The sequence below is a fragment of the Myzus persicae genome, unplaced genomic scaffold (assembly GCF_001856785.1).
Source record: "Myzus persicae strain clone G006 unplaced genomic scaffold, MPER_G0061.0, whole genome shotgun sequence".
NCBI classification, from domain to species: domain Eukaryota; kingdom Metazoa; phylum Arthropoda; class Insecta; order Hemiptera; family Aphididae; genus Myzus; species Myzus persicae.
Genome location: NW_019103697.1, coordinates 376,869 through 401,612, shown reverse-complemented (window position 1 = coordinate 401,612; position 24,744 = coordinate 376,869). Strand labels below are relative to the sequence as shown.

Here is a 24,744-nt window from a genome sequence, read left to right as displayed (position 1 = left end):
AAAAAGAAAAAACTATTGAAATAATAAATATATTCATGGGAATATTTTAATAACTGTGCTTAATAAGCATAATATTGCTTAAATCTTAAAATATGTAAAATGATTGTTTGTATCTTGTATGTGTCCTGGAAACTAGTTATAATGTAAAACACATTTTGATCATCGAATTGTATTCCTTCTACGAAGCAGAAATAATAAACATGATAGTTCACAAAAAAACTCAATGATTTCTAGATTAGGAATTATAATTTTTTGTTAAATTCGTAACATTGCATGTTACTTAATTTAGACGTGTGAAAAAAGTTGAAAAGTATTATCTAACAAAAAAGGTTTAATTTTTAAGTCAATGCTGATCTTCTGGCTTAAAAATGTATTTATATTATTATGAGTAAGTAATTTATTTTTCTATTAATAGTATTGAATGTCGAACAACTGATTTTTGTCAAAAATATCGCATATATTGTTTTATTAATTATTATAGAATGTTACTGAATGTATTCTATTGTACATACATTTTTTTTGTAATTATACCTACATCAATATCCTGTAGATACTCAAAAACAGTGCGAGAAGTTCATGATATAATATTTAATTAATAGCTAAAATTTAGTCTAAATATTTTGAAAATTGTATTGTGTGTAATATTTAAAATATTTCTTAATGTCAAGAGGTCTCCTCAACTCCCTGCAATTAATATTTGTCGAGTGAGAATATTGAACATTATAATAACTTTGATTGAAACGTTGGAAGAAAAAAACTTTACTTTTTAGTTAAATATTCCATTTTGATAAAATTTGAACTTAAAATCTGGCAAGATCAGTTTATGACGAACTCTGTATTCAATTATCATGTTGTTTAACTTACAGACAATATTTTTTCAAATAGGTATAAATAGAAAATAATCTAAAAACGTAGACAATTTCAAATGTCAATAAAAGCAAAATTATATTTTGAAAATTATAACATGTTATACTGTAGAAAATATAAAAATATTTTGTGAAAGTATCAAGTATTTAAGGTTATATATTTTTTAGTTATAGAAAATAAAATTGTACAAAAAGTATACATTTTTTTCATGGACTGGTTTTACTACATTTTGTGTTATAAATAATTTTGGAAAGTAACCGAACATGTTTTGCTTAAAAATGCTAATTTAATTCAATTCGCTACCAAAAGCCACTCACAAAGTTGAAGATTGATACATTTAAACTGCTCCCCCAAAAGCTGACGACTGACAAAATAAAAAACCACATTATTGTAAAACAAATACATTAACCGCTCCAATAAACCAATATATTATTATACATAATATATGTTACTATAGGTGATCTTTTTATCATAAGCTACCCATTATTTAAAAAAAATTATTAAACTTTTTGAAAATATTTTTTTTACATAACTGTAAAAAACAAAAAATGTCTAAAAAGTTATGTTTTTTACTATATTCTGTGTTCCATTGTTTTATTGTTTTATTGTTCTACTTTTTTTTTATTAAAATATACATTTTTAGTTTGATATTCCGAAGCAGAATACTATTCGGAGTATTTAAATTTTAAAAAATCAGATTTCGGACTTGTAGCTTATGAGTTAAATGTAGGTATTAAAACTACAATGTTTTGATTAGTGGCGAGGAATGACGCAGGGGTATCTTGTCAAATGTGAATTCCACTACTCTGCTCATCAAAATTTTAAATAATAACTACTCGTTGTCTCGTCCGAAATTTGATTTTTAAATATAAAAATACTCAATATAATATTCTGCTTAGCAGTATGAAATTAAATATGTATGATATTATACAAAAAGGAAAAAATATCATTTTTTTATAACATTTTTGTTTTTTTATTACTTAGATTACTTAAATCACCTTGTTAATATATGAGCAAGAAGAATCAATTTTTTTTTTGATTTTATATTTAGCCTTTTGTTAAGAAATAACTTTCTTTATGACTATACGAGTTATAACTTATGTTACATTATCATAGGTAGGTATCTGCTACTTACCTACAATTATTTCAAATGTATTTCTCCAGAAATCTATAATTTTTAGGTACTTGTGTAAACCAGTCGTAGCATCTCAAGAAGTTTAGTTTCGAGATATTTGTTTAGCCCATGTCATATATTTTGCAATTGTCCGATTCTCACTACTAATAATTTTAAATAAAATATTTTTGAATCATTTATTGTTAAAATTTTTTTGTATTTTGAAGAATTTTTTCTATAAGTCTTATACTTTTGGGACATACTCAATTTTTAAGTAGAATGTTATATGTATAATTATTATTATTATAGTTACCTGCTATGTATTTCCTATTTCATTCACATAACACTAAGTTACTGCAAACGTGTAGGCTCTTCTAATATTGTATAATACATTTGGTAGGTCCGTAAGTGAGGTGAATTTTGCTTCGATATACATATTTTTGCATAGTTACGAAACAAAACGCTAGATCGCATGAGTTATATCCAATATGTGTTCAAAGCACAAAACATAGTACAAGCTTGTTTAAAAAACTCCACATACGTTTTGTTTCATACTAGACGTGTTGACGTGTATGGGTTAAACTATCTTACTGAAGAAATTGACAAATTGAAGTGTTAATTCATATGAAAATATAATATATTAATGTAAAATATGATTAATCGCAGAAGCAAAAATAGTTTTTAAAATTCAAAATAACATAATATTTTTTATAATAAAATAAACTAATAATAGAAATAATGTTTAAAAAATCTTACTGTTCACAAGTAGGTACATAAAAAGTGTATTAAAATGTCTAATACCGTCAGCCGTGTAACGCATTAACTCAATTTTAGATTCTAAGAGGAGTGATGAATGTATTGATTTTACAATGATGTGTGTTTTTATATATTTTTTTTTTCGCGTATGTCATCACGGTTTGGGGCAGTAAAGTGCTTCGATTTCTTCAACAGAAACTTTTCTGGTTATTGGTGTATTTGGGAGGTCAAAATTTAAAATATCTGATTTTCAAAAGCGCCAGGAAAAATAAACAAAAAATTAAGGAAAAACGGTTTTCGAATAGATCGATTTAGGTTTTTAGTGTTAATCTAAAAAAAATGTCAGTAGATACATGAAATTTTCATTGAATGTTTGTGTTTATGTTTTATTAGTATTATTTGTAAATGTTTTAAATGTTTCTATACACCATACAATTTTCAAAATATTTTGATACGTGTCGAACTATTTATAGGCATATGCAATTTTCGATTATTACTTGTTCTTTTTAGACAAATGTCGATAAAAATTTTTTCGCTCCGTCAAACAACTTGTTAATGGAATACAAGGTTCATTGTAAGTTGTTTTTAGTGGAAATTTAAAAAAAAAAGCTGGGGATGAATCCACAATAATTTTTTATGATGGTTTGAACTTAGAATTTTGTCAAAATTCGTAAAAATCACTAAAATCATCATTTTTTTTTATGAGTAAGAAATTCATAAACATTTTCTTTTTATATCTAAGGTTTAAAAATTTGATACGAGATTTCTTATAAGCCAGTCTACCTTGATTAACAAAAAATTTCTACTGGAAAGCTCAATTAAATTTTTATGATCGTTTGACGTTGAAATTTTTACAACATTGGATATTCACTCGATTTCTCATGAAGCTATTTTCTTATTTTGAAACTTAAATTTACACCATATACTCATTTTATCAATTCCTATACTTGATTAAGTTTTCAAAATAATTTGACTTATTTTAAGCTATTGACAGACATTTTAAATTTTAATATTTTAAAATTTTTTTTTTTAAATGTCGATACAATTTTAATAGTCGAGACAAAATGTATGAAAATTGAATACAAGATAATAATAATATACAAGTATATTGTTGCAGTAGTAGTTGAAAAATATCAACAATTTATAGGCTCGATTATTTTTATAAACATTTTAATTTAAATCGTTACAATATTTATCAAATTGTAAATTGAAAATGTTTTTGTAATTAAAAATTTATAAAATTTTCAACTATAGCTAAGGATAGAAAATTTAAATTAAGTTTCCTCTTAAGTAGTATTTTTCGTAATTAAAAGATCTAAAAAATATATAAATGCAGTTATATTTTACAGACATTTTAAGTTCAAATTGGACAAAATTATATATTAACATAAAGAATAAAGTTTGTCATTTTGTTGTAATTTGGTTCCAAAATAGCTCAATCTTACATAAGTATACTTATTTTTTTTTTAGCATCACTGATAATTTAAGAATAATATTATTCATAATATTAATTCAATCAACCGGCTACTGTATTAATGATAATCAATAACTTTATAATATATCCTAGACTGACAGACCGTCTCCGCCGACAATCGTTTTTCGTATGCAATGATATCAAATCACTGAATTAAAATTTAATACCATCCATTACAGCAACCTTCTAGACACCTAATGTACAGCAGAGCGACATCCACTTATCCGCTTTCTGATTATTAAATTGTTATAATGTCGTCTAGAAATATATGAAATGATAAATTTAAAGTAATACACTCATTATTTAAGAAAAAGTAACTTCATAATTGCTAAGAAACTTAAAATTAGTTATTTTAACTTACTAATGTACTGTAATAGTGAACTAAATTACTTTTATAGCAATTATATCATAAAATATAGTTATTAGTTTCGGCTGATAGACAGTTGATGTTTTTCTTATGAAATGATTTGACATTTAAACCGAATTTAACACATCCATCACAGTGAACTATTCATCACCTACTGTACAGCAGAGTGGTACTAATTTACCCACCTATTTAAATATGAAATTATCAATGTTCAACGTTCACTTATTCAGTTATCATTAATACTATGCGCCTATACTCTTTTTATTAAAATAACAGAAGGCTACAATGTTAAAAAAACATTAGATCACTATAAAGTTAGTTTAGAAAAAAACATATTAACATTCATGTTTCTACCACGTAACTCATAATAATATAATATACATAGTTGATGAAGGCTATATTAATAAAACAAATATTTACAACCATAGAGCCATTTTCTGTTTAAATGATAGAAAAGTGGGTTATGTAATTTATGATTCATATTATGTACTAACTACTAAGTATATTGTACTTTTAAAATTCTGTCTCTTCCGTCCCATACATTATACACACAGCTGACTAAACAAGTGATACTCACACCTCAGTAGTCGTATTTGAAGGTAATAAAATCATTTTTAATATTCTCGATGTTCTCCAGTGGCGTGTCAAGGGCCTACACTGATTTTGAACCCTTATTATATACCCAAAATATGCATTTTTAAATTAAAAAAAAGACATTTTATTTTTATTTTTTTTATTTACACACAGAATATTTAAATCTGAATGTGAATACATTGGCGTAGTGTATAGGTAATCGTATGGTCGTGTATCGATAATATTTTGAGACATGTGCAATAACGTATCTACAAATAAAATTAATAAACTTAAAAGTAATTGGCGATCCTCAAGCACTTCTAAAAAAAAAATGTATTCGCGAACCGTCAACAACCATATTAAATTATAAAAATTAAAAATGTATGACATAAATATTGATTATTAGTTAAGGGGATTCGATACCGTCATTTTCTGTTTTTGTCTAACACACGCGTGACATAGTAATTTAGACGTGTTTTTTGCCAAATATACCAATTGATCTAATGAGGTGATAAGACTTCTAAGAACAGATTTGAATTTGTTGTCAAGTCTACTTGAAATCGACTTTCTCACATTTATGATTTTTTGATTTTAACTTCTCCGAAAATTGAAATACAAAAATTTTTAAATGTTCTTTTTTAATATGACATTTTTCGGAATTTGGGGGATAATATCAAAAATGTGGGAAAGTCGATTTTAAGTAGACTTAACGACAAATTCAAATCTGTTTTCAGATTTATTATCACTTCATTAGATCAATTAGTATGTTTGGCAAAAAACACGTCTAAATTACTATGTCACGCGTGTGTTAGACAAAAACAGAAAATGACGGTATCGAATCCCCTTAATATCATGATTTCAGATTAACTGTACATTTTAAAATTAATTTATTAAATTTCCCTAAAAAAAATATGTATAATTGATTGTACAATTGTTCTTATAACGGAGCCTGTCCTGAATGTATTCCTGGACAGGCCTCAAATGTCCTCCCATCGACTATTAGTCAACACCAACACAATTATTTAAATAATAATAATATTTGTAATATAAATCGTGGTATTTTAAAGGAAAAATTAAAATAAACGATGAAAAGTCATCTCATATTACTTTTAACCTTTAAACAAGGTTTCCTAGGTACCCAAAGTTCCCTCATTTCTTTTGAAAAATTAAGTTATTCCATCGACCTTTCTTTTTTTATATTGTCCTATATTTAGGCTTGATATTAGTTAAACGTCTAGCCTGAGCAAAACATATTAAACATAAAATTATCCTGTTAGAACTTCAGCTGTAAATCTACCTGCTTTGAGGAAAGCACTTCAAACGTACTCTAAAAATAAACTCTTGCTACACAAAACATTTCTAAAACCAATATGGTATGACGGCATCCAATTATTCATAGTTGGATGCTGTATAATAATGGATTCTAATACAATATACAAATAAAATACAAACCTCCGAATTAATATCATTAGGTACGTACTCGTATTATTAAAAATGAACAGTTTGATGTCTCAAGACTCAAAGTTTCAAACCATGCACTCCACTCTAATAGAAAATTTCAAACAATATTATAAGTAGCAATATCAACCTACACGCTCGTTTACATACCCACCTTTCAAGTCATTCAAGTACAGTGATTCTTGTTCTTGACTCCAACAATATTCCAAACAGTCTGAGGAGGATACTAATGAGAAACTGGCGTAAAGAACTATTAGTGTATAAAAACTAAAAAGAAAACACTTAAAAAAAATATAACCGTCGAGTAATTCCTTTCCACCTGTCTTTAATTAATAAATTATAGATTGCATATTTCAAATAAATGTTAATGTATATTATATTTATATATTATATACCAACTAAACATTCAAATAACAAATGGTTATTGAATATTGGAATTATTAAAAGTCACTAGAATAAATACAGATATTATCAACACCTAACTTAATAATATAGACTCATATGGATTTTTATCCCGTTTCGGATAAATCAATTGAATAATGTACCGAAGTAGTTTGTAAAGTATAAATTAGGAAAATCATTTTTTTTTTTATGTAAGATTGTGCATTTCACAGTCTATAAATTATTATTACAAATTTATAACAAAAAATAATTAACGAAATAATATAAAAGGTCGTAACCTTGTAAACTGAAGTTTTCAAAATAAAAGTGCCATAAATTAATGTACCACAAATATATAATTATGAGTGTTGATTTGAGTGGTTCCAACTCCCAAGTACTACATTACTACTATAGTACTATACACAGTCTGCACGCTAACTGTTAAACCTTGTCACATTGAACTAAATGAATATTTATTAAAGCTGTGTTCGTTTAAAATTATTCATAGAACTTCCATACATTTTATAAAAACATTATTTATGGTTTATAAAATACAATTTAATGTAATAATTTTTATTTAAAGTAGTAAATATAATTTTTTTATTAAATGAATTAATGTCAAATAAAGATTTTAAACAACTATGATATAATGATATTATAAATAGGAACTGTTAAAATGGGGATTTAAAGAATAACTAGTAGGTATTATTATTTTTTTGTACCACAAAATGTTTTGTTGTTTTATACAAATAATGCATAGATGGAAAGGGTGTTTCTGGTGACTTTATGTTAGTACACAGCGATACATTTAATGATAAATTATTGTATTTTGAAAAGATTTCTGAGTTTGGTAGCTCGAATAAAAATAGTCAATATTTTATTACAAAAGTTGATTGAGAGTGGTGTATTCCATACCATTTTCAATATTGTCATAATTTGTTTAATCTTTAAGGTTCTGAGAGTAGCAATGAATGTACCGGTTTTCGGGTAATGCGTTTTTTTTTCATCTGTCGATACATTCCATATACAAATGGCAAAGCCTTTTGAAGCAGAAAAAATATTTTAGTGGTCAATTTAGAGCGTAGCTACTAGTTTTTGGTACCGAATTGTATATTTGCATCTATAGTTGTTATTTTGGGAAGTCAAAAGACTTCTTTTCCTAGTTAGGGAATTCCCGCTGTGCCCCTTATTTTATAGTTAAGAAAGTATTATTTTTTAGGGATTTTTTCAAGCTTTTTGCCATTGCGTTTATTATTATTTATAATTAAAATTTAAAAGTATTGTTCTTAGTTTTAAACTTTTAAGTATACCCAACATTTAATCACAGCTAGTAATAATTAATAGTATTGTGTGACCTTATTAATTCTAATAGCAATATAAATAAATGACAAAATATCCTTAGAAATATAGGCTGACTCACCGTTTCTACTCAGAACTGTTTTTCGTATACCTACAATGATTTATAATTTAATTCAAATTCAACTCATCTATTATTACTTCACTCAACGACGAGTGTGCCATTCAACGCCCCAATAGCAGAGCGACTTTATCATTTGTGCTCCCATGTTTATTTGGTTGTATTGGTACTAAGGACTACGGTGTGAATTATACAAACATTTTAAATTCATATTTAATGAAAATAAATTATTACAATTCACAAATTAATTTGTTTTTATCTAAATTATAATCGTTATTGTAGGTTAAAATAAAATCTTAATTTATAAGTATACTTTTAATTCATTGAAATAATATGATTTAAAGTTAAAATTGTATTCGGGAAAAATTCGTTAAAACTTTCAATAATTTATTTGAACTATTTATTGAATCTATTAATGTGTGAACAATTAATAAATTATGATGAATTTCGGTACTATTAAATATTTCAGCAAAATAGTTTATCATATTTTACGTAATAGTACTAATCATACATACACTCATATTAATAATTGATCTGAAATATTATTATTAAGTGTTAACATAAATGTTTAGAGCTAATCTAAAAATGTTCTGAACATACACCTATTACTTTTGAACGTATTTTTTATCAATATCGCAATCTGTTTAATTTTGTGTCTGTTTATAATACGTTTTTCATTCCTTTATTAAAATTTCCATAAAATACGAATGGCGCAAAGAAAAAGTTATCTATTGAGTAATAAAAGTGGTGACCCAAAAGTATAACGATAGGTACCTTAGGTATTATAATTTAAGTTAATTACCCTTTGTTCGTGTTATGTTAAGTAGGAGGTATAAAGGTTTATATACCTATACGGTTTCAAAATATTATATTGCGGGTATGTTATGATTTTGGTTTCGTTCGTGTCAGTGGTCATTTTACTATGACCTTCAGATTAATTTTTACATTTTTATAAGAGATCTTGAGTTGTTCATATATATTTTCACATAAGACCAAGAGGGGTCAAGGACTCCACGTGATTTTAGTTTGTTAGGAAAAAAGCATGTATAACATAAAATAACGAACACGTCTTAACGATATAATGTCAAAATATAGTTTAAAATTAATTTATTATGATTTAGTTATTTTGTATTTGAATAGTAGGTACACTTAGAAATAAAATAAAACCCCATATAACAGTAATATATATACCTAAGAATGAATAATAGGTATAATGTGCGTTGTAATGTATTATTGTTATGATAAATTGTTCAAATACTTAAAATGCTTATTTGAATGAATCACTTAGAAACCAAAATTATTTTATTGGGCCAACAAAACTAAGAGAATGAAAACTAAAATTAATGAAAACAATAAAAATGATTTTTATAATAATTTATAACTGTAATATTAAGTGAAATTGTTTTAGTATGAAACTTCTCTGACATTTTGTATGATATACACCTGATAATAATAGTTAAACTATACGGATGTTGTTTATGATTCCATGTAAAAACGAATTCATATGTAAGCGCAGTTTTTGCAATTTTGTTGAATTTACTTGTTTATAAAACAATTTTAACTATTTTCCAATTTTGACTGCGTTATTTTATATTAGTTTTTACTTATTGGCTTCAAATCAAAGAACGTTTGAGCATGAAAATTTTAAAATTAAAACAAAAACTTTAGTAGCTTAGTCAAATTAAATTATGTTTAAAGTATTAGTTTGGTTGGTAAAATAAAACTAAAAATATATATTTATTTGTAGAATTTAAATCTTAGGTATTTAAGAAAAAACGAAGATGAAAAAAGTGTGGAATTGTTTTTATTAAATATTCATTCAAGTATACCGTAAACTGTGAAGTTAAAAAATATAAAGAATATCAATTAATGAAACGTTGTTATTTTTAGTGAACATTTTAGATGTTTAAGTACAATTTTCGATATTTTTTAGTGGAATACTGAAATCAATTTTACTAGTTTCTAACTACAAGTCTACAACACTCGTACCATATACTATCTTATTATAATAACAACCATTAACAACCTGTACGAGTTGTTAAGTTGTTATGGAATTTCGAGATTGGAAAATATTTGAACCTTGTCTTAATGTATCACGTAGATTAACCAGAATTACAATAATTATCTGTGTAATATTTTCTTTGGTCGAAGAATTCAATAGAACTTCAATTCTTTAGGTGTAATTACGGGCTTTCACAATATTATATGAAATAGTCTCCAATTATTAATAGAATCTTAATATATAATCTTAATATTACATGTAATGAATTATTTTAATTACCTTTAAATTCTAAGGTACTTGAATGCGTTTTTGGAATTATGTTTTAGAATAAATGTTCATCTATGACGTTATCAAATGGCAACAAATAAATACATTATTATAAAATACTATACAAGTACCTATATTATTAAATTACGTTGATAAAAATATAAAATATGAAAACAAAAAATGTTTTTCTTAATTAATTAGAAATTAAATCAAAAGGTTTTTTTTCCAAAACGAGATTTCCAGTTTCTCAGGACTATTAAAAGATTTTTTAGTATTATTTAATTATTCACAATTTGCAAATACCATAGTATTATATCATATTATCACCGGTGGTCCAACGCCAGCACTCGTTGTCCATCGATACTTTGTATTAAATAATTTTTACTGCTGAAATATTTTCTTCTTATTTAAGCCGGGCGTATGGACATTTTCCACGATCGCTCGTTCCTTTTCACCATTTCAGATCTATTACATAATATAGGCACGTTACACACGAATAATTTGGCTGTTCAAAAGACGAACAAGCTAATAGTAATACATAAACTGTATTGGAAAAAATTTAATGTTTATTATAGAGTTGACGATTTTCGATTTTCAATGGAGTGTAGCAACTTAGTGAATACATACCTCCACGGCTAGACCTAGGTTTAATTTATAGAGCAGCTGGTCGCGGGTACATTATACGTGCACTTATATATTATAATAATATGACTGATGTATAGCTCGACTGATTTATTACTGCAGTCGTTTTTTCCGTGTATCCTCCCGCAAAAAAAAAAAACTAATTCTTTGTGTGCAAGTGTGTGTGTGAGCGTGCGTGTGTGTTTTAATACCTCGTAGCGGCGGCGGTGTGGCCCTCGACGCGAAAAACATCATATATCCACGCGACAACGACCGGAAGCGCACCTCTCCGCCGACGAACCCGCGCAAAAACAATACGCAATAATCATATTATAATAAATATACGGCAGGGCGTTTGCATGTCGGCGAAAATAATAATTAGAATAATAATAATAAGTATGGTGTTATTATTGCCATCAAACGGCGGCCAGTAATATAGCAGGTACATAATATAGGTACACACCGCCGCCGATGTACCATCCTACCTTGGCGTACAATAACGCCTCGCCGCCGATCGGATCGAGGAAAGGGTTGTTTTGTGTGCCGGATGGGTGCGGTGGGTGGGAGGGGGCATACAAATAGGGGTCGTGCTGTGTTGTGTTGCTAATTGCGGTCGTAAAATTGGCGCGAGCGAAGATGGTCAAGGGCTCGGGGCATTCGCGTACATTGTATACACGGGTATATATACAATAACCGTAAACGTTGTCTTGACCACCGCGCCCCAGACCTTGACGCGACCGGCCGTCCGGTTTAAACCGCGATATTATCATATTATATTAAAATATAAATTAAATAGCAATCGTGCGGGTCGTAATATTTACGCGCAAAGCAGTCGAAGACGGACTTCCGCGTGAGACTGCCGCCGCTAAGCGTCCGCGTATTTACCGTGCCTGTTATATACAATATTACCATAGTTGTCGTGGCGGTTACCTCGAAATCAGGACCGTGGTAGGTGTAACGTTTTCCCGAGTTTTCGCGGTCGTGGTTTTTTTCGTACATATCATACAAGTAAAACAATAATACAATATAATATTTTGATTCTGTTGTTGTGTGCATAACCGTCGCGTTTAAAATCACTTCTTTCCCGTCCTTCGTCACCCTCACAAAATATACCCGTAAGTCGTTTAATCGCGTACTATAATTATTATGTGATATAAATATATATATAATATTGTACACACCTCTCTCGCGTATATGTAATATATATTTCCCGTCGAGGTCATTGGCGTGGGCTTTTTTATTTCCCGCCCGGCGCAGCCCTCTAGCACACCAATGGAATGGCAGTCGCGTTCACCGTGTTGCACTCGTCCATCGCCGAGCACGCCGAACAGGTATATTTCGGCGATATGATTACAAACATTTATTATATTCTTACTATTTTGACTGTGATAAATAATCGTTAAATATTAAATTATATTGTCGTGCACGGGCCGCGGCCGAACGCGCCAACTCGTTGTTACAATCGAAAACGGACACTTTTGAATACATTCATTTTCCTTCCGACGACGGTAACTTTCGGACCCGACTGTACCGTCGAGGCGTTAATAATGTTGTTATTATTATTAATATTACGACGACCAACAACTGCACGTGCTCGACGGATTTTCCGTTCGAAATGTTGACAGTTTCACGATCGTTTAACTTCCACGACGGCCGTTGTGGTAGTATATTATTGTAAAGGCGGTAGCCCGATCGCGTTATGGAAACGTCTTGTAGATTTGTCACTGAACCGCAATGCAATGACTACGTATGTAATCGTTTGTGAATAAATAATATTATTAGCTAAGCTGTACGTGTATATCGTACGACTAAGCAAAATCATGACTTTAAACATTCTTTTTCGCATCCAATACAATTTTATGTGATATTATAAATACTAGTATTCTAAAATGAATACACGTTAACGATAAAATATTGACGATGCACAAACTCAGCAGTGGCGCGAAAAGAAAAAATTTTCGGGGGGGCTAAGGCTTTGGAGTATATTATTTTAATGTCTTTAATGTTTATATGATTAAATACGAATATATATTCGGTTAATGTTTATTGAGGGAGATTCTTCGTTGTGAGGGGGGAGTGAGCTTAGTCTCCTCAAATTTTCACTACTGAATCGATAAAACATCTAAATTTTAACTAGGTATAGCAATGATAAATGAAAAAAAATGAATAGTGAAAAAAAAAAATAAAAGAATTTTAATAAAAAATAAAAATTACGAACAATCTATAACGTAATATAAAAACCCTTTTTCGATATTTGTGTCCACTTAACTGCGAATATTTAACGGATATTTTTAAATACACAAGTTTTGTATTTGAAATTAAATTGCGTAATTATAAATATAAAAAATATAAGAGATATGTTGTAATTTTTTTTAAACTTACTTATTGTAGAATGCAAATTACGGTAAGAAATCTGGTGGTTGGAACTCTACAACTACCCCGACTCCTGGTTCGGGCTGGTCGAGACAATCATCCATGAGTAGGAAGCAGTCGGTAGTAGACGCTAACGAGTTGACTTCTGTTACTTCAGGACTTAATATAACTAAATCATCTACAACTAGAGTTATAAGGATCATCAATAATTTCGATCACACAGTACAGGTCAGTGTTAAATTTTAATATTATCTAGACAATTATTGTATTGTTTAGTTAAGTGTTATTACCTAATTTTTTCCCTTAGTCGTTCATCATAATTTTTAATTTTTAGTTTTCATTAAAATATTATGCTTAAATATTTTAAAAACGATTAACTTCAGACTTAAAAAAAATTTAAAACGTAGATTAAATGAACAATAATAAATCTAGTATAAGAGTTTAAAACAATAAAATAAAAATCCCAATAGTAGAGGCAGATCATCGTATGGAATGTTTTTAAATTTTAGAGAAAAGGTGAATTGAATTTAATAAACAATTCTACGATGAACTCTATTTATTATAATAATTTTACATTTTAAAAGCTCATAAAATATATTTACTTACGATTTTTGAGATATCTTAGGTACAAGATAAAATGTTCAATTAGCTGATTTGTTATAATTTCAATTATTAATATATAGATATTTAAAAATATTATAATACTCAAAACTTAAAATAAAACAAATTGCATATAAATAAACGCAAAAAATACCTACATAAATCATGGTACATCGTAATAAAGTTCATTCAATAGGCACCAAGGTATGTATCAATAAACTTATCTTGAATTAATAACCCTATTTATGAAATTTAAATTAACAATTTTAAAATTGTTACCCATGGAAGTCGTTTTCATTCGTAAAATAGTATTTACCACTATTCAAACACAAACAAGTATAAACATTTTTTTCGTTATGGTTAGAATTCTAATAAAATATAAAAACTATATTGTACAACATTTTTATTTTTAAGATCATGAAAATACAAATAAAATCTAAAAAACATTAAATTTTATTTTATTTTAATCTTTCTAAATTACATAATATATACTTAGCACCGCAATTAAAAATGTAACCAAAATAATTATTAAATGTATAATTATTATAATAAAATAACAAGAATTTTATTTTGTTGATAATTGGAAATAATAAACCATATTTGCAAGGAAATTGCAAAAAATCTGTTAGTAGTTTATTAATTATTCTTGTTCATCATTGTTAATCTATATTTAAATTGTAGTGATTCTATAAATGCACTAAAATGAAAGTAGAAACCTACTAGAATTTATTATATCACCTCATATTTTACTGTAAAGAAAATTTTTGGCAACGTACAAAAAACCATTGTTTATTAATATAAAGATTCATCTCTGGACCATTAGAATATTTAACATACAAATATAAAATGATTACTTACTGACTTATGAGTTATGGCTATAAGAAAACTGTTAAGATTTAAAAATATAAATAATTAAGAAAATTAAAATTTATTAAATCAAAATATTATATGCAAACGAATATACGACTGTTAAAAAATTATTATACTTTTTAAAATTTAAAATTTAAGAATATTAATTAGGACTAATATGTTGTATCTTGTAGGTCGATACGAAGTCCCAGTTATACAGCATAAAAGTTAATATCAAGTTTTTAAGTTATACAGAGTTAACATGTGACCTTGGAAAATAATTTTGATAAAAAATATAATTAGGTATACAATGATATTGAACTTTACCCTGCTTTATTGCAGTAAACATCTACTGTATATATTATTATTACAAAACTCCTATGCACGCATGTACCTGTTTTGCATAACTTGAACGCCTGCTAGTAATTTGTGAAAACTAACAATGATAATTTCATAAAAGTAAAATATATAATATGAAGAAAACGTTTAATATCTGTAGTACCTATAACTAAAATAGTTGATAATAAATAACAAAGATATTTTGTTAAAATTGCGTCATGTGTAGTTATGTCTTAAACACAGATTATACTTGTTTTTTATTTGTTAAGTTTTCAAAATATTTTATATTTTAATTTATAAACAATCGTATAATTTAAGACGTAATGTATGAAACATAAAAAAATATTTGTATACATATCAAGTCCTCATGATTTATAAGGTTAAAATTCTAGAGTTTCATGTATTATCCGAAAATGCATAGGTAAGTTTCACAAAGCTTCTACCTAGGTATTGATACAATTGACGAACCCAGTCACTGAATACAAATATGAAAATATATTGTCCATACATTTATGGAAATCAATGAATTATTAGTCATTGTTTAATAATCGACACAACTTTAAAATAAGTAACATAGTATGTAGCAAATATGAATTTTGGTAACAATATGTTATCATCAGCTCAAAACAAAATCTGAACCGATTCTCGGCGTGTTATTGACATTTTTCTATTAAACCCAATATAACGTAACCAATTGAAGAATTGTACCGGTTTATTTTAAACATCAAAAGAAATCATGTTTTATCGATAGCAATAAGTTATGCATATTTTGTTGTAATATTAAATATATTATAATTTTTGTTTGACAATTTAAAGTTATGATTACTAAAAACTAATCAGCACTGATCTTTTTACTTATTGAAAACACTTTAAAATTTTAAATATATATAAAACTAATTTTTTTATGAATTTACCTTTTTCAAATAATAGTGTCGAGTCTTACTTAATTTGAGGACCACCCAACCTTTCGAAGAGGTCATTGAGGATTTAGGACATGTGCTCAAAATGAACAATGCTAAACGCATGTTAACCGTGTCAAATCAAGAAGTAATATATAACTAATGTTTTTTTGAAACGTTTATTTTAAATAAAATAATTACTTAGGTTCGCAGCTTTTCGCAACTCAGAAATGAATTTTCTGACGTTGATACATTTTACATTACGTCTGAGTCGCGTGTACTATCGCCGCCATTTAGAAGGTCAAGATCCAGAGGGGCATTAGCGGTTGAACCGATTATGAATACAGTTCCTACGAAGGCGGAGAAACAAAGGAGAGCAAGAAGCAAAAGCCGACCTCGCGCACTATACGCAGCCGATACAGATATTGTTAAAGTACCTCCAGGTAAACATTATGGAACAAACTAACTTAATACAGCACTTCATAGTGATAAAATTACAATTAATTTCTAAATTTAAGATTATACGGTTTTGGATGTGATGAAAGAAGAACCAATACGCGTGCAAATAAGAGGAGCAAGAAAAATATTTTTCCCTCCATTGGTCCATTCTCCCGCAGATGATTCACCTCCAGACAAAAGATTAACTTTAAATTGGGTGTATCCTTTTATAGATTTATATGAAATCGAGATGTACAAATTTAAAATAAAATATGTTTTAAAAATATTAAATAATACATAGTTTTAGTAAAAAACAATTTCAAATGTGTGAAAAATTACCTTTATTTTCAAGTACCTAATGAGTAATGATGCTTTCATTATAACGTTTGTTAGTTATTAAAAAATCGCAATACTTGCTGAAACGTTATGATTTTTTGAAGTTATTATTTATCAGCATAGGACTTTCAACCGTGATCCAATGTCAATTACTTCTGTAATATTATTTTACACACAATACTGGTCGTGTAATGTATTTTTGTTTAAAAATCAAGTGAAAACTCTTTGCTGGTACTATATTTTAATATTTAATTATTTGGAGTACTGAATACTGATTTAACTGAATACTATGACTAATATTTAATTAAAACATATTGCGACGTATTACGAGTATCATATATTCATATGTATAAGTAATAAATAAATATGATATAATTTTCCTTCACTTCGGACATCGAATATAGTTACGGTTATCGAGGAGTCGATACCAAAAGAAACTTATGGGTATTACCTACCGGGGAACTTTTGTATTACGTTGCGGCAGTGGCTGTGCTTTATGATAGAGATGAAGAATCACAAAGGCATTATATCGGACACACTGAAGATATTCAATGGTACTAAAAACCACATGTATCTAAACAATTATTATTTAAATTGTATTAAATTCGTTCAATTATTGTTTTTGTTACAGTATGGACATACATCCTTCCAAGGAAATGGTAGCTTCGGCTCAAAAAGCTGGCAGAACACGAAAGACACAGGCTCACATTAGAATATGGAGTCCCGAAACTCTGTATACTCTGTATATAGTTGGCAATGGCGAATTTGAAGAAGGAGTCAGCGCATTAGCATTCTCACAACTCGTATGTTAAGATGTTTGTTTAATTAGAATAAATGAGTATAATGAGTAAAAATTGAGCAAAATATAATACAATCAAATTACCCGACTATATTAGAAACATAATAGTTAGTTATGATATAATTAGTGATAACAGTTTACAATTGAAGTCGTACGCCTATTATTATGCAGATTATTTATTTCTGTTTTGAGAAGTCAAATTTCACAAGAACGATGCCTTCTAAGTTTTACGCTTCTTTTTTAACATTCTTATCTTAAAATACTTATCTAAATTATAATTATCATAATGCATGTTTATATCGGTCAGTGACAAATTATGGTGAAGTGTGAGAAAACATTATAACATTTTAAATAACTGTGCACTGATAACTATGATGATAATAATAATAAAAATGAATATAATAGTTATAACTCTTAACTGGTCGTAAATACCAAGCTGGTGAAGTTCACGAGGACAAATGTACTAACGGCACATGATCCACCACAATCGTAGAAATAATAATAATATGTAATAAAATGCATAACTGAGTTAAATATGGCAACGTAATATAACGAGTATATAAATACAAAATAAGAGATAAAATAATTTTTAATTTTTAGACTGGAGGAAATTACTTATTAGCTGTCGATTGCGGAAGAGAAAAAATGTTATCTGTGTGGCAATGGCAATGGGGACATTTATTGGGTAAAGTTGCTGTAAGTATATTTATATATTTATTGCTTTTTAATCTTAACAAATACACTCAACATGTTTAATTTCTAAGAAATTATGTGTAATATGATTTTAATTGTTGTTTAAATTATTTTTTTTTAAATCTAAAATTATCGTTTTAGACCATGCAAACTGAAGACATACTGGGTGCGTCTTTTCATCCTTTAGACGACAATTTAATGATTACTTATGGAAAAGGCCATTTAACGTTTTGGACCAGACGGAAGGATGGATTTTTCGAAAAAATTGATATCATAAAAGCAGTAATACATAATATTAAAGGTTATTTTTTAAACAATTCGACTTACATTACAAATGTTCTCTCGATTAGCCTTCGAGGACGGTAGTTACCAGTTTACAGTTCGAACAAGAAGGGGATGTAATTACGGCGGATGGCGATGGATTTATTACGATTTACTCTGTAGACAGCGATGGCGCTTATTATGTCAGGATGGAATTCGAGGTTGGCATTAGTAAAATTGTTTTGTGTTTCTTAAACATTCATTACTGTTGTTGTTTCAGGCACATAACAAAGGCATAAATGCTCTTATAATGTTACCGGAAGGCACTCTATTGTCCGGGGGCGAGAAAGACCGTAAAATCATAGCTTGGGATTCATTACAAAATTATAATAAGATAACTGAAACAAAAGTACGAAGTTTATGATTAGACGATGAATGACGATTTTACTTTAAATATATTTTATTTTAATAGTTAACTGAAGTTTATGGCGGTGTAAGAAGCCTATACCCCCAACGGCCAGGAAGAAACGACGGTAACATATACGTAGGCACAATAAAAAATCATATTCTAGAAGGATCAATGCAAAGAAGATTTAATAGAGTACGATTTTAGTAGAAAGATTAAGTAAAATTATGTGTATTATTTACAAACATACCTATTACAGATAGTATTCGGCCATAGTAAACAATTGTGGGGATTAGCAGTACATCCGGACGATGAACTTTTTGCCACCGCAGGTTACGATAAAAATATAAGTCTATGGAAAAGGCATGCTTTACTGTGGAGTACCCAAGTATGTATTCAGTATCTATTAAATAATTATAACTATTGTTGGCTCAATCAAATTTAAAAAATCGTTTGTAGTTATATTAATAATATATAAAAAACACTCGAGAACTCAAAATCTATAAATTATAAAACATATTTTATCTTTTATTACCTATTAAGACTATGTTTGTTGTACAAATAACTCAATAAAAAAAATAGACGATCCTAAAATCAACATTTTATTTATATTTGAGAACAGTTTAGGACTAATTAGCCATTTAAACCTATGCCATTTATTTTACAAAAAACCTAAAATATCACAATTATAACTGTACATTTTTATTTTTATTGAACGTATTTTTTATCATATACCATTCAATATATTTTGACAGTAATAATGTATCAAACTATTACCTAATTATTTAACATTTGTAATTTGTATGGTAGGTTAAATTTAACCTACTTCTTTACTACGTTGGTTTATACTTTAACATATGTTTATATTTAAAATGTAATTTTATTCAAAATAAAGTAGTATATTTAAAAAAAAATGTTTAAAACACGTTGACTGCCATGCGGTATAAGAATATTTATTATTTGTACGCCAAGTTCATTTTTCAGTGTTATTATAAATTTGTATCTATACTATTGAATTTGAAAAAAGATTTAAAATACAAAAAAAAAATGATAAAATTATGTTTTTTACATCAAAAAATTGCAATTATTTCCGCTACGTCACAGCGCATTTTCTAGATCACTATTGTAGTGCCACAGAAAAGTTAATAATATAAATCCAAATTAATTTACGGCAGCCCGCGGCCGTATGGCCTCCTTTGAATGACATGGTGCGGCAGCCGGCGGTCTAAAAATTATCAATACCTAATTATTTTTATACGGACGCCGGCGGCCGTATGGTAGTCAACGTGTTAAATCATCCTATAAATAAATATTATTTCATATTTTAAAAATTGTTTTGAAACAGCTATAAATTATGTTTATATAGATCACATATGAATGTGTATCACTTACCTTTCATCCATTTGGTACTGCTCTTGTGGCTGGTTCAGTCGAAGGATATTTGGTTATTATAAATGCTGAAAACGGTTCTGTGGTGTCAAGCGTTAGAGTGTGCGGTTCTGCTTTGACGTGCATGGGTTTTAATCCAGGTACATAATAATATATTATAATTAATAATTAAACATTTATACCAGCATGTTAAGATTGAGTTTTGATAGTAATTATATGTTTTATCATTTTATTAAATTAATCATTTAAAAATAGTTAACACTAACATATTATTAAACACTAATGATTTCAGCTGGCGATACAATAGCCGTTGGTTCTCAAAATGGTAGCGTATATCTGTATCGAGTAAGTAGAGATGGATTCACATTCAAAAAATCAAATAAAATTAGAGGAGTCCAACCATTGGTGCATTTAGACTGGAGTACGGATGGAAATTATCTACAGACAGTCACTGCCGAATACGACCTCGTTTTTTGTACGTAACAAAAAATATGAAAATATTTAGTATTCTGTATTTTATTTAAAAATGTTCAACTAATTTAGGGGACGTCAAAGGATTGATACAAGAAAAAAGTGCACCTGCAATGAAGGACGTCAAATGGTATACATATAACGCAACCATAGGCTACTTAGTTTCTGGTAAATAATTTTTTTTTTAAATAAATTTAGTTATTTACTATAGTCTATAACAGTGTTGGATAATTTTTTTTTAAACCATTTACCAAAAACTTATTTAAATAATGAAAAATACATTTTATATGGACTTAATAAAGCGTATAAGCGTATTTAACTCAAAAAACAACTTCTCTATTGGTTATAATGTGTAATTTTGTATAAAACTGCCTGTAAATTTATAATATTAATTTCCTCGAAAATAAAGATTTTATAATTTCAATTGTGTCTCTATAAATGTTGATTTAATTTTTTTATGTTTTTAAACTTTTTTTATACGAAGTAAGCCATTTAAATATTACTTAATATTAATAATTTTGTATTTAATAACAATCAAACATTTATTTTTCATTTGAAATAACTGTACCCGAAGTCATTCAATGTAAGACATGTCAGTCGAGGTACATTAATCATTTCTATTGTACTAAAAATTGTATTGCTTAATTTTTTTACAAGCAGTCACGATTATTTTCAGTGAAAATTAGGAAAATAAACACCTGTTGATTCTATATAGTCAATACTTTGTTCTTTTCTATAACTCACCATTTCTGTTAATAGTATATATAAATTACTGTAAACAGTACATAATGTAATTTATAAATTAGCATACATATTTTATATGGTAAAAACTTATTTAAAGTCGTCAGCCAATTTATATTTTCTAGAAAATATTATAATGAATAAAAATAATCACCAGTTATCATTGTAGATATTATGCACATTTTTACAATTTTGATTGTTAATGAATTTTGTTTTTGTTTCGTTATAGGTATTTGGCACAACAGATATTATCCAATTTCATCAATGATAAGCACTGCCAATAGATCAGCAGCACATGATCTTTTCGTAACCGGAGATACAGATGGACATCTTAGATTATTTAGGTACACAACCAGAATATATTATACATTTTCATTTGTACACATATGTCTTACAATTCAATCCTGAATCTTCTCGGTCCATTTTAATTACATTTTAAGTCTTCGTTAAGGTCTCAACCCACCACTAGAACTGGTATGGTTCGATATGCGTGCTTAATGAGTAATTTTTATTTATTTTCAGGTATCCGTGTATTCTTACCAAATCCGAATACAACGAAGAAAAGGTTTATAGTGGACAAGTATCGAGTGCCAGATTTTTGTATAACGACAGAAACGTGGTGACAGTCGGTGGAACGGACGCAGCTCTCATGCTATGGGATGTCATAGAAGATTAAGTACAAAACCGCTTTACAAACTTTCATTTATTTTGTTTTTTTGTTTTGACTCGAGCACAATTCGAATTCTTCATCAATTTTTTTTACTACGACACGGTGCCGCCGTGATGAGATCAGACAATGAACGTGGAAGGATAATAAATTACCAGCATTTAAATACCTGCCTATACAATAACGTAAAGTGCGCCAGAAAAAAAATTAAAACGTAATCTAACTGTTTGACTTATTTCCAAAACCTAATATAGGAAAGTTACCGTTTTAGAAAATATAATAAAAAGGTTCACGACCATAATTTTTTATTATGTATACATATTATATATTTATAAATACTTACGGTTTTTATTGATATCACTGCTTAATTTTATAGTAATGCAATTTGATATTCTTTCAGCGAGATTGAGATATTTTTCGTGATCTGTGATTATTAATATTTATACATATATTTTATTTGTTTCTTATTATGTTCAAATTATTTTGCTGATGTCGGTTCTGATCATTTAACGATCTGAAAATGTTGGTTTTTTAGTTCAAACTACAGACACATCTTCACTATATCAATATCATAATCACACTGCCTGGCATAGATATGTTAATATTATATTTAATTTGTATGTTATATAGGTTACTTATATATTATAGTATAATTATTAAAAATAAATTTAATAATTTTGAAACTTTCGACTTGTTTTCATTTATTGTCCTTTCAATTATTTTTGTGCATTGAAATCATACAAATATTAACGGCGTTAAATTATTATTTGCTCAATACAAGTTAATATAATTCCAAAATTATTATTTCGTTATTAGAAATAATGTTTTTAAAAGTTTAAAAATAAATGAAATACCATTTTAAAAAACATCTCACCTATAAATAATTACAAATAATATAAATACATGTATAAAAATAAAACGAACATAAAAGAACAATGGTAAAATATGATTTTAGTATTTTAAATATTATAATGTTTGGCAAATTAAAGTTGTGTTCATGACAGACAGTGTCTGACAATGTATAATATATTAACAAAATTGTAAACAAATCTTTACATGGCATTAAACGAAGTGGAAAGAAAAGCATAAAATAGTATACGAAACATAATCTAAGGAAAGGGGTACAGGTACATAGAAATTATAATATGGTATTATTAAAGAAGTGCCGAAAGAAAAAACGCGCATAAAACAATATAATAAAATACAATGTCTCTTAATTGAAAGTCGTAAATAAGAAGAGCGTATTATATAACTATAAAAATCTTTGGTAACATATAAATAGTATATAAGATATTACGTGTGTAATACGTAACACTATTCAAGTGCCGATTAAGAAACCAGCGAAATCGTCAAACGTAAACATATAATATATCGATCTAAAATTAATAACACAGTTTTTCGCGCAAGAAACGTCACCATAACATAATTTACACTTATATATATATATATATTTATATTTACGGTGTTTGGTGAGTTACTTTTGAGAGATAACCGAATTAATGGTTATTGTATAATTCAGGGGCGGTCAAACAGGTGGGGGGAGCTAAGGGTAATTCCACCCCATGGCAATTATTTATAATAATTTAATATTATTGATATTTTTCTAGAGAAAATAACGTGAATAATAAATTTTTTTTTTACAATCTGATAAAAAGTGAACATTAATTATTGTTGATGATTTATGGCAACGAAAATCTTTTTTTTCTGACGATAAAACCAGAAGCTCTGGAGGAGGTAATATTACTATAATACTGTATACGTATGTAAAATGTGTTTTAAATTAAAATTTAAAAAAAAATGTGTGCTAATAAAATAATTATTAAATAAACGCAGTTCAAAAACATTTATTTAAGTATAAAGTATAAATTTTTAGGTTTTTCTCATTTATTTTATAGTTAAATTAAAAATATAAATAAAATGTTTGCTTAAAACTTAAATACTTATAAATTCTGTAGTTATTATTTTGTTATTTAAAATCGTATCTATGACTTGGCTATAATGGTTGTTCATCGTGGGGAAACACATTTACTGAGTTAATTTTTACCTGGGATTAATAATTAACTTTTGAACTTATGTTTTTAATCAATAAAGAGATCTACTTAATTCTTAGTTGATCATTTTAATGACTGATGAGAGTATTAAAAAATCAACATCATCGCTACCCATGGCAAAATTATTTGACCGCC

The 24,744-nt window shown here is 27.7% G+C and overlaps 1 protein-coding gene across 4 annotated transcripts in view; it reads left to right on the top strand.

The window, feature by feature from the left end:
• The window catches only part of LOC111035077 (echinoderm microtubule-associated protein-like CG42247), a 29,755-nt gene extending 6,532 nt beyond the window's left edge, over window positions 1–23,223 (top strand). For 2 of the 4 annotated variants that reach the window (XM_022316583.1, XM_022316584.1), the window contains exons 6-22: window positions 13,689–13,898; window positions 16,389–16,505; window positions 16,563–16,800; window positions 16,876–17,014; window positions 17,536–17,685; window positions 17,763–17,934; window positions 18,531–18,626; window positions 18,765–18,905; window positions 18,974–19,105; window positions 19,165–19,293; window positions 19,357–19,485; window positions 19,550–19,678; window positions 20,657–20,819; window positions 20,972–21,154; window positions 21,223–21,318; window positions 22,121–22,235; window positions 22,414–23,223. In XM_022316583.1, coding sequence (XP_022172275.1) covers window positions 13,689–13,898; window positions 16,389–16,505; window positions 16,563–16,800; window positions 16,876–17,014; window positions 17,536–17,685; window positions 17,763–17,934; window positions 18,531–18,626; window positions 18,765–18,905; window positions 18,974–19,105; window positions 19,165–19,293; window positions 19,357–19,485; window positions 19,550–19,678; window positions 20,657–20,819; window positions 20,972–21,154; window positions 21,223–21,318; window positions 22,121–22,235; window positions 22,414–22,567 — 2,493 coding nt within the window. In that variant the 3' untranslated portion in view covers window positions 22,568–23,223. Of the gene's footprint in view, window positions 1–12,139; window positions 12,629–12,655; window positions 13,045–13,688; window positions 13,899–16,388; window positions 16,506–16,562; window positions 16,801–16,875; window positions 17,015–17,535; window positions 17,686–17,762; window positions 17,935–18,530; window positions 18,627–18,764; window positions 18,906–18,973; window positions 19,106–19,164; window positions 19,294–19,356; window positions 19,486–19,549; window positions 19,679–20,656; window positions 20,820–20,971; window positions 21,155–21,222; window positions 21,319–22,120; window positions 22,236–22,413 lie in introns of those variants that run through there. The other 2 variants (XM_022316585.1, XM_022316586.1) reach the window with 2 other exon arrangements.
• Window positions 23,224–24,744: the final 1,521 nt, after the last annotated feature.